The sequence below is a fragment of the Streptopelia decaocto genome, assembly GCF_964273445.1.
Source record: "Streptopelia decaocto genome assembly, chromosome: 1".
NCBI lineage: Eukaryota > Metazoa > Chordata > Aves > Columbiformes > Columbidae > Streptopelia > Streptopelia decaocto.
The window spans coordinates 212,774,923-212,785,848 of record NC_138663.1 but is presented as its reverse complement, the minus strand read 5'-3'; the positions used below and the strand labels follow the sequence as shown (position 1 = coordinate 212,785,848).

The 10,926-nt window shown below is 75.5% G+C and overlaps 1 protein-coding gene across 1 annotated transcript; it reads right to left on the bottom strand.

Moving 5' to 3' along the window:
* Positions 1-2,469: 2,469 nt before the first annotated feature.
* On the bottom strand, positions 2,470-10,922 carry LOC309435480 (uncharacterized protein; the record flags this gene model as incomplete). Its single annotated transcript, XM_082043732.1, has 11 exons — positions 2,470-4,006; positions 4,089-4,159; positions 5,915-6,022; positions 6,125-6,195; positions 6,265-6,365; positions 6,850-6,935; positions 7,007-7,109; positions 7,987-8,048; positions 8,126-8,287; positions 9,159-9,908; positions 10,914-10,922. The coding sequence occupies 11 exons, from the start codon at positions 10,920-10,922 to the stop codon at positions 2,470-2,472; spliced, it is 3,060 nt and encodes a 1,019-aa protein (XP_081899858.1).
* Positions 10,923-10,926: the final 4 nt, after the last annotated feature.

The window sequence follows — 10,926 nt, the reverse complement described above, 5'->3', positions numbered from 1 at the left end:
AACACTCGGGGGGCTCCAGCCCCCCCAAACCCCCGTTCACCTCCAGGCAGAGGCAGCAGGAGCCCCCAGCTCCGGAATATATTGAGGTGCTGGAGCGGGTCCAGAGAAGAGCAACAAGACTGGGGAAGGGACTTGAACACAAGACCCATGGGGAGAGGCTGAGGGAGCTGGGCTTGTTTAGTCTGGAGAAGAGGAGGCTCAGAGCTGAGCTCAGCACTCTCTAGAACTACCTGAAGGGCAGTTCTAGCCAGGCGGGGATTGGGCTCTTCTCCCAGGCATCAGCAATAGGACAAGGGGGCTTAAACTTAAATTGAGGCTGGGTATTAGAAAGCAATTCTGTGCAGAGAGAGTGGTCAGGATTGGAATGGCTGCCCAGGGAGGTGCTGGACTCACCGTCCTGGAGGGTTTTAAACTGAGATTGGCCATGGCACTTAGTGCCATGATCTGGTCAATGGGCTGGAGTTGGACCAAGGGTTGGACTGGATGGTCTCTGAGGGCTTTTCCAACCCAGTCCATGCCGGGATCGATCGGTGACCGTCCGGCTGTTCCCACGCGCTCGTGTCCACACGAGAGGGCAGGAGCCCAAGGCTACGGCACCCAGCACCCCAGCACCCCGGCACCCCAGCACCCCAGCACCCCAGCACCCAACACCCCAGCAGCCCAGCAGCCCAGCACCCCAGCACCCCAACACCCCAACACCCAGCACCCCAGCACCCCAGCACCCAGCACCCCAGCACCCCAACACCCCAGCACCCCAGCACCCAGCACCCCAGCAGCCCAGCACCCAGCACCTCAGCAGCCCAGCACCCAGCAGCCCAGCAGCCCAGCACCCAGCACCCCAACACCCCAGCACCCCAGCACCCAGCAGCCCAGCAGACCAGCACGAGCACCCCAGCACCCTGGCACCCCGGCACCCCGACACCCCAGCACCCTGGCACCCTAGCACCCCAGCACCCAGCACCCCAGCACCCCAGCACCCTGGCACCCCAGCACCCAGCACCCCAGCATCCAACACCCCAGCACCCTGGCACCCCAGCACCCCAGCACCCCAGCACCCCGGCACTCCGGCACTGCAGCACCCTGGCACCCCAGCACCCTGGCACCCCAGCACCCAGAACCCCAGCATCCAACACCCCAGCACCCCGGCACCCCAGCACCCCAGCACCCTGGCACCCCGGCACCCCAGAACCCCAGCACCCAGCACCCAGCACCCCAGCACCCCGGCACCCAGCACCCCAGCACCCCAACACCCCAACACCCCAGCACCCAGCACCCCAGCACCCAGCACCCCAGTACCCAGCACCCAGCACCCCAGCACCCCAGCACCCCAGCACCCCGCACCCCAGCACCCAGCACCCAGCACCCAGTACCCCAGCATCGAGCACCCCGGCACCCCAGCACCCCAGCACCCAGCACCCCAGTACCCAGCACCCAGCACCCCAGCACCCCGCACCCCAGCACCCAGCACCCAGTACCCCAGCATCGAGCACCCCGGCACCCCAGCACCCCAGCACCCAGCACCCCAGTACCCAGCACCCAGCACCCAGCACCCCAGCACCCAGCACCCCAGCACCCCAGCACCCAGCACCCCCCCCGCGCACAGCACCCCGTCCATTATCCTGCAGGTCCCACCCCGTGCCCGACCCCCGGCAGGGGCACAGCTGCCGAGCGCCGGGGCCGGCACGGCACCGTGCGGGACACGGGACACGGGACACGGGACACGGGCATGGGGGTGCCTGGGGGTGTCCGGGGGTGCCTGGAGGTGTCCGGAGGTGCCTGGGGGTGTCTGGGGGTGCCTGGGGGTGCCTATAGGTGCCTGGGGGTGTCTGGGCTGTCCGGGGGTGTCCGGGGGTGTCCGGGGTGCCTAGGGGAGTCTGGGAGTGTCCGGGGGTGCCTGGGGATGTCCGGGGGTGCCTGGGGGTGTCCGGGGGTGCCTATGGGTGTCCGGGGGTGCCTGGGGATGTTCGGGGGTGTCCGGGGATGTCCGGGGGTGCCTGGGGGTGTCCGGGGGTGCCTATGGGTGTCCGGGGGTGCCTGGGGATGTTCGGGGGTGTCCGGGGATGTCCGGGGGTGCCTGGGGGTGTCCGGGGGTGTCCGGCGTGCCCGCCGGGGCCCGGGTCCCGCAGGCCGGGGCGGGCGGGCAGCCTCCGCGCGCCTGGCACGGGTGGCACCGGGTGACACGGGTGGCACCGGGCGACAACAAAGGGCGCAGTGACGGGGACACGGGTCACGAGCCGGCCCGGGCCAGCGGGGGGGACACGGTGGCCACGCAGGAGCCACGGGGCCAGCAGCGCGCGGCGCGTGCCCGGCGGAGGCGCCCCCACGGCCCTGCGTGACAGCGGCGGGGGCGGTGGCCGTGCGGGGCGTGGGCCCCCCCGGGGGGAAGGAAGCCGTGGGAATTCTCAGCGTTTATTGTCACAAGGAAGCAGAGGGGATGGGGACACGGGGGTAAAACGGCGCCCGCGCCCCTCAGCTGGGGGGGGCCCCGCGCCCCCTGCCGCCCGCCAGGCGCCGGAGGAAGCCGAGCAGCGCCGAGGCGGGGGGGGGCCCCGAGCCGCCGGGGGGGGCGACCGGGGGCGGCCGGGGGGGCGCCGGGTCCCCGCGGGGCGCGCTGCCCGAGAACAGCGCGGCCAGGCTGAAGGGGCGCGCGGGGCCACCGGGGGGGGCGGCAGCGGCCGGGGGGGGCGGCTCGGGGGGGGCGGGGTCGCGGGGCTCCCCCCGCGCGCAGCCCCGCGCCTCGGGCAGCGCCGGGGGGGCGCCGGGCGGGCCCTGCGGGGCGGGGGGCGGCCGGGGGCTGCCGGGGGGCGCGGGGCCGGGCCGGGGGGGGCGCAGCCCGTGCCGGCCGGGCTGGGGGGTCAGCGGGAAGGGCGCGCGGGGCCGGGGGGACGCGTCCCGCGCCGAGCACGTGGCGATGGAGCGGCGCCTCAGCCGCTCCTGCTCCAGCTGCTGCCGCCGCTGCCGCGCCTGCTCCCGCGCGCGGTTCTCCTGCGGGAGCGGACGGGACGGGCTGCGGGGCCAAACCGCGCCGGCCACGGGCTGGGGGGGCCCAGACCCGCACCGGCCCCACGGGCTGGCGGAGCTGGTGCCGGTCCCACGGGTGACAGGGCGCAGGGCCGGTGCCTGCGCGGGGCGGTACCCACGCGGGGTGGTGCCTGCGCGGGTTTCGGTACCCACACGGGGCGGTACCCACGCGGGGTGCTGCCTGCGCGGCGTTGGTACCCACGCGGGTTTCGGTACCCACATGGGGCGGTACCCACCCCGGGGTGGTGTCTGCACGGGGTCGGTACCTGCACGGGGCGGTGCCCACGCGGGGTCAGCACCCACACAGGTCGGTACCCACGCGGGTTCGATACCCGCACAGGGCGGTGCCCGCGTGTGTTTCGGTGCCACGCGGGTCGGTACCCACGCGGGGCGGTGCCCGCACGGGGCGGTGCCCGCGTGTGTTTCGGTGCCACGCGGGTCGGTACCCACGCGGGGCGGTGCCCGCACGGGGCGGTGCCCACGTGGGGCGGTACTCACACAGGGCAGTGCCCGCGCGTGTTTGTGTGCCCTGCGGGGCGGTACCCGCACGGGGCGGTACCCACACGGGGTCGGTGCCCACACGGGGCGGTACCGCGCGTGTTTGTGTGCCCCGCGGGGCGGTACACACGCGGGGTCAGTACCGCACGGGGCGGTGCCCACACGGGGTCGGTCCCCCGCGGGGCGGTGCCACGCGTGTCCGTGCGCCCCTCGGGGCGGTACCTGCGCGGCCGCCCGCAGCCGTCCCGCGAAGGCGCTGAGCACGGCGCAGAGCTCCCGCAGCCCGCCCGCCGCCTCTTCCTCGCAGTAGAACTCGAGCGCGGCCGCCGCCGCCCGGTGCATCCGCTGCAGCGCGTCCCGCGCCCCGCGCAGCTGCTCGTCGGCCGCGCTCAGGAACGGCTGCAGCTGCGGGCCCCCCGGGCCCCGCGCCGCCTCCAGCCGCCCCGCCAGCCGCCGCAGCTCCGCCTCCACCTCCGACACCTCGATGCTGCGGGGACGCGCGGTCACCGGCCCGCCCCGCCCGCCCCGCGCCCCGCGCCCCGCGCCCGCGCCCGCCCCGCACCCCTCACCGCGCGGCCGCGCCCACGTGCGGCAGCTTGGCGGGGAACTCCAGCAGGTTCGGGTCCGCCCGGGCCGCCTCCTGCGGGACAGACGGACACAGAGTGGCGGGGGAGCGGCCCCGGCCCCCAGAGCCGCCCGCGGGAGCTGGGACAGCACAGGGGACAGCAGAGAGACAGGGACAGCACAGGGGATGAGGACAGCAGAGGGGACAGGGACAGCAGAGGGACAGGGGCAGCAGAGGGGATGGGGACAGCAGAGGGACAGGGACAGCACAGGGACGGGGACAGCAGAGGGACAGGGGCAGCAGAGGGACAGGGGCAGCAGAGGGACAGGGACAGCAGAGGGGATGGGGACAGCAGAGGAACTGGGGACAGCAAGGGGACAGGGACAGCAGAGGGACAGGGACAGCACAGGGACGGGGACAGCAGAGGGACAGGGACAGCAGAGGAACTGGGGACAGCAGAGGGGACGGGGACAGCACAGCGACAGGGACAGCAGAGGGGACGGGCACAGCAGAGGGACGGGGACAGCAGAGGGACAGGGACAGCAGAGGGACAGGGACAGCAGAGGGGATGGGGACAGCACAGGGACAGGGACAGCAGAGGGGACGGGGACAGCAGAGGGACGGGGACAGCACAGGGGACGCGGACAGCAGAGGGACAGGGGCAGCAGAGGGACAGGGGCAGCAGAGGAACTGGGGACAGCAGAGGGGACGGGGACAGCAGAGGGACAGGGACAGCAGAGGGGACGGGGACAGCAGAGGGACGGGGACAGCAGAGGGACAGGGGCAGCAGAGGGACAGGGGCAGCAGAGGAACTGGGGACAGCAGAGGGGACGGGGGCAGCAGAGGGACAGGGACAGCAGAGGGGACGGGGACAGCAGAGGGGATGGGGACAGCACAGGGACAGGGACAGCAGAGGGGACAGGGACAGCAGAGGGACAGGGACAGCAGAAGGGACGAGGACAGCAGAGGGGACGGGGACAGCAGAGGGACAGGGGCAGCACAGGGGACAGGGACAGCAGAGGGACAGGAGGACAGGGGGACAGGAGGGACGGGTGGACAGAGGGAACATGAGGGACAAGGGGACAGGAGGGACAGGAGGGACGGCAGGACAGAGGGAACAGGAGGGACAGGAGGACAGGGGGACAGGAGGGACAGGGGACAAGGGGACAGGGCTACAGGGGGACAGGGCGGCAGGTGGGACGGGGGGACAGGGGGGCAGGGGCACAGGGGGACAGGGGTGCAGGAGTGACGGGGGACAAGGGGACAGGGCGACAGGGGGACGGGGGGACAAGGGGGCAGGCGGGACAGGGGGACGGGGGGACAAGGGGGCAGGCGGGATGGGGGGACAGGGGGACGGGGGGCAAGGGGACAGGCGGGACGGGGGGACAGGGGGACAGGGGGACAAGGGGGCAGGCGGGACGGGGGGACAGGGGGACAGGCAGCAGACGGGACGGGGGCGGCAGTGCCGGCTCCCCCGCAGCGTGGGAACCGCGCTCTGGATCCCGTGTGCCGGGAAAACAGCCCCGGGCGCGGGGGCGGGCGCGGCCCCCCCGGAGCGGCCTTGAGCGGGACGGGGGAGCGCGGCTCCAAGGGCGCCCTGTGAACTGCGGGGACAGCCCAGCGCTGCGGGGACAGCAGGGGACAGCCCAGCGCTGCGGGGACAGCCCAGCGCTGCGGGGACAGCAGGGGACAGCCCAGCGCTGCGAGGACAGCCCAGCGCTGCGGGGACAGCAGGGGACAGCCCAGCGCTGTGGGGACAGCCCAGCGGTGCGGGCACAGCCCAGCGCTGCGGGGCCAGGCGGGCGCAGCCCCGGGCAGGCCCGCGCTCACCATGGCCACGAAGTGCAGCAGGTCCACGCCCGGCTCGTTGCCCTTGGTGTCCGGCAGCTTCAGCAGCGAGGACACGCGGAACCCGGCGGCGCTGCCGGCGTAGCCGCCCTGGGAGCGAGCGGGGTCACCGGGGGGGGTCACCGGGGGTCACCGGGGGATCACCGGGGGGGACACCGGGGGTCCCCGCGGGAGCGGTTCCCGCGCGCTCACCGAGTTGAGGTGGTTGCCGGCGCTCAGGACCAGGTGCAGGATGGAGTGCAGCTCCTCGCACTGCAGCAGCTCTGCGGAGCGGCCCAGGGGTGAGCGGGACCGCCCCCCGCCCCGCGCCCCGCGCCCCCGGGGCCGCTCACCGCCGGCGGCGTCCGTCAGCGTCTGGATGGAGCCGCGCAGGGCGCTGAGCCGCGGCCAGAACTCCTCCTGCAGCACCAGCAGCTCCAGGCGCCGCGCGTAGCTGGGGGGCGAGGGGTGAGCGGGGTCCGGGACCCGGCACACGGGACCCCCCGGCACAAGGGACCCCCGGTACAAAGGACTCCCCGGCACACGGGACCCCGGCACACGGGACCCCCGGCACAAGGGACACCCGGTACAAAGGACTCCCCGGCACACGGGACCCCCCGGCACACGGGACCCCCCGGCACACGGGACCCCGGCACACGGGACACCCGGTACAAAGGACTCCCCGGCACACGGGACCCCCCGGCACACGGGACCCCTCGGCACAGGGGACCCCGGTACACAAGACACCCTTGTCCCCGGGAGCCCCCGGCACACGGGACCCCCCGGCACACGGGAGCCCGGGACACGGGATCCCCGGCACACGGGACCCCCGGCACACGGGAGCCCGGCCCCCGGGACCCTCCGGCCCCCGGGACCCCCCGGCACACAGGACCCCGGCACAAGAGACCCCCCCGGCACACGGGACCCCCGGCCCCCACCTGGGCACGTCGGTGAGCAGCAGCATGAAGAGCTCGGGCTCGGGCAGCTGCTGGGCGCTGCCGGGGAAGGAGCGCAGCCGGGCCACCTGCGGGCAGAGAGCGGCTCAGGGGGGCCGCCGGGGTCCCCCCCGCCCAGGGACCCCCCCCCAGCGCTCACCTCTGCGGCGCCGGGCAGCAGCCGGGAGAGCTCCCGCAGCTTCTCGGCCCCGTACGGAGCGCCGACGCCGTCGCGGATGTCCTGCACGACCTGGCGGACGGGCCTGGGGACGCGCCACGCGTGGCTGAGCCCGGCCCGCCCGCGGCGGCGCTCTGCCCCGCACACCCCGCGTCCCGCGGGGCAGAGCCACCCGAGCCCCTGCGGCGGGCAGGGACCCCCCTGTTCCCCACCCGTGTGCGGGACCCCGGCGGGGAGCAGGTACCTGCGATGTCCCCCACGCAGGGAGCCCCGGGGACAGGCCTCGTTCTGCCCCCACGGGCTGGACGTGGACACGGGCATCTCCCCCACCCCTTGTGTGCAGCACCGGGGGTGCAGAGTGTTGGGAGGGGGATGGGTCTCCCGGGAGGGGGTGTCCCGGGGGGGTGTCCCGGGGGGATGTCCCGAGGGGGTGTCCCTGGGGGTGTCCCTGGGGGTGTCCCTGGGGGGTGTCCCTGGGGGGTGTCCTGGGGGGTGTCCCGGGGGGTGTCCCTGGGGGGGTGTCCCGGGGGGTGTCCCGGGGGGTGTCCCGGGGGGGTGTCCCGGGGGAGGTCCTGGGGGGTGTCCCTGGGGGGTGTCCCGGGGGGTGTCCTGGGGGGTGTCCCTAAGGGGTGTCCCGGGGGAGGTCCTGGGGGGTGTCCCGGGGGGGTGTCCCGGGGGGATGTCCCGAGGGGGTGTCCCTGGGGGTGTCCCTGTGGGGTGTCCCTGGGGGGTGTCCCTGGGGGGTGTCCCGAGGGGGTGTCCCTGGGGGGTGTCCCTGGGGGGTGTCCCTGGGGGGTGTCCCGGGGGGTTGTCCCTGGGGGGTGTCCCTCGGGGGTGTCCCGGGGGGGTGTCCCGGGGGGTGTCCCTGGGGGGTTGTCCCTGGGGGGTGTCCCGGGGGGGTGTCCCGGGGGGTGTCCTGGGGGGTGTCCCTAAGGGGTGTCCCGGGGGGCAGCTCCGCTCACCGCTTGACTTGCTTGAGGAAGACGCCGAGGGCGAGGCTCCGCTTGGGCTCCAGCAGCGCGGTCTGGGGGGGCCGGGGGGTCAGTGCGGCCGGGGAGCGCGGGGGAGCGCGGGGGGAGCGCGGGGGGGTCTCGGTCTCACCGCGGGCGCCGGGCGCTGCCCCGGGGCGGCCCCGCGGGGCTCCCGGAAGAGCAGCCGGAGCCGCGGCAGGTCCAGCGGCGGCGGGGGCCGCGGAGCCCAGACCGAGCGGCGGCCGCGCACCCGCGCCGGGGACACCGGCTCCCAGTGCAGCGCCCGCAGCCGCTCGCCCGCCGGGGGGGGCAGCGCCGGGGGGGGCGGCCCGGGGGGGGGCGGCGGCGCCGGGGGGGGCGGCCCGGGGGGCGGCGGCGGCGCCGGGCGCGGGGGGGAGCCCATGGCCGGACCGGACGGGCAGGGGGACGACGGCCGCCCCGCGGCTGCTGCGGCTCCGCCCGCCCCGGCCCCGCCCCGGTGCCCCGATCGCTCCGCGCTGGCGGCGGAGGGAGCGCCGGGGCCGCGGTGCAGCGCTGGGAGCCCGGCCCCGCTCGGACCCCCTGTCCCGCTCGGTGTCCCCTGTCCCGCTCGGTGTCCCCTGTCCCGCTCGGTGTCCCCGGCCCCGCTCGGTGTCCCCTGTCCCGCTCGGTGCCCCCTGCCCCGCTCGGTGTCCCCTGTCCCGCTCGGTGCCCCCTGTCCCGCTCGGTGTCCCCTGTCCCGCTCGGTGTCCCCTGTCCCGCTCGGTGCCCCCTGCCCCGCTCGGTGTCCCCTGTCCCGCTCGGTGCCCCCTGCCCCGCTCGGTGTCCCCTGTCCCGCTCAGTGTCCCCTGTCCCGCTCGGTGTCCCCTGTCCCGCTCGGTGCCCCCTGCCCCGCTCGGTGTCCCCTGCCCCGCTCCGTGTCCCCTGTCCCGCTCGGTGCCCCCTGTCCCGCTCGGTGTCCCCTGTCCCGCTCGGTGCCCCCTGCCCCGCTCGGTGTCCCCTGCCCCGCTCGGTGTCCCCTGTCCCGCTCGGACCCCCTGCCCCGCTCGGTGTCCCCTGTCCCGCTCGGTGTCCCCTGCCCCGCTCGGTGTCCCCTGTCCCGCTCGGTGTCCCCTGTCCCGCTCGGTGTCCCCTGTCCCGCTCGGACCCCCTGCCCGGCTCGGTGTCCCCGGCCCCGCTCGGACCCCCTGTCCCGCTCGGTGTCCCCTGCCCCGCTCGGTGTCCCCTGCCCCGCTCGGTGCTCCCTCGGGGCTGCGGCGCCCGGCTGGAGCCGCGCACGGGGAAGGGAACCGGCCCCGGGAAGGCGGCCAGCGCAGGGAACGGAACCGGCCCGGGGAACGGAACCGGCCCGGCCGCGGTGCTGCCAGCGGGACGGCGGCGACCGGCAGCGCCGAGACCCCCGGGAGCGGCCGATGTCCCGTCTGTCCCCGAGGAACGACCCCCGAGCCCCTGTCCGGGTCGCCCCAGCCCCTCCCCTGGGGTCGCTCCCGTGTCTCCTGTTCCCCTCCCGGGCCGCCGGGATCGCCCCGCAGCCGGTACCGGTTCCCGCCGGGGCTCGGGGAGGTCGGAGCGGCTGGGGGCGGATCAGACGGCAGCGGGTGCCCAGGGGGTGTCTGGGGTGCGCAGGGACCCAGCGCCCCGCCCCCCGCGCCGGGGCCGGCACCGGCTGCAGCTCCGGGCGCGGCTCCTCCCGCCCGGTTCCCGCGCACCCGGTGGCCGCTGCGCCGGAGCCCGAGCGCCCGCTGGTGCGTGAGCCCCGTCACGCGTGTCCGCGCTGCTGCGGGGGCGGGTCTGGGCTCGTCGTCTCCGCTGTCCCCGGGCAGCCCCGTTCCCGCCGCGGGGCGGGACCCCGAGCGCCGGGACGCGGCCCCTTGTCCCCCGGCCGGGCGGAGGCTGCGCCCGTGGGCAGAGACGGCCACCCCGCGACCCCGCAGCTGCGCGTGCGCAGCGGGCACGGGGGGACAGAGTGGGCACGAGGGGACAGAGGGGACAGAGCGGGCATGAGGGGACAGAGTGGGCACGGGGGGACAGAGCGGGCACGGGGGGACAGAGGGGACACGGGGGGACAGAGGGGACAGAGGGGACAGAGGGGACACGGGGGGACAGAGGGGACACGGGGGGACAGAGCGGACAGAGTGGGCACGGGGGGACAGAGGGGACACGGGGGGACAGAGGGGACAGAGTGGGCACGAGGGGACAGAGGGGACAGAGCGGGCACGGGGGGACAGAGGGGACAGAGCGGGCACGAGGGGACAGAGGGGACACGGGGGGACTGAGCGGGCACGGGGGGACAGAGGGGACACGGGGGGACAGAGGGGACAGAGCGGGCACGGGGGGACAGAGGGGACACGGGGGGACAGAGGGAACAGAGCGGGCACGGGGGGACAGAGGGGACAGAGTGGGCACGGGGGGACAGAGGGGACACGGGGGGACAGAGGGGACAGAGACAGGATGAGTGGACAGTAGAAATAGAATGGGCAGGGGATGAGGGGACAGAGAGGACAGAGCGGGCAGGGGACGAGGGAACAGGGGGGATAGAACGGGCAGGGGATGAGGGGAGAGAGTGGACAGGGACGAGGGGACAGAGAGGGCAGAGAGGGCAGGGGACGAGGGGACAGAGCGGGCAGGGGACGAGGGGACAGAGCGGGCAGGGGACGAGGGGACAGAGCGGGCAGGGGATGAAGAGACAAAGGGCACAGGGGATGAGGGGACAGCACAGGCAGTGACAAGGGGACAGAACCGACAGGGGATGAGGGGACAGGGCGGGCAGGGGAGGAGGGGACAGGGGACGAGGGGACAGAGCCCAGGACCCCCGATCCGTGTTGCAGCACCAGCGGCGCAGTGGGGGCTCCCGGTGCACCCAGCTCCTCGGGGGGAGCCCCGGGCTGCGGTGGGATGGGCCCGCAGCCCCACGCCGGCCGTCCCTGTGTCCCCATCACCCCGGCCATCCCT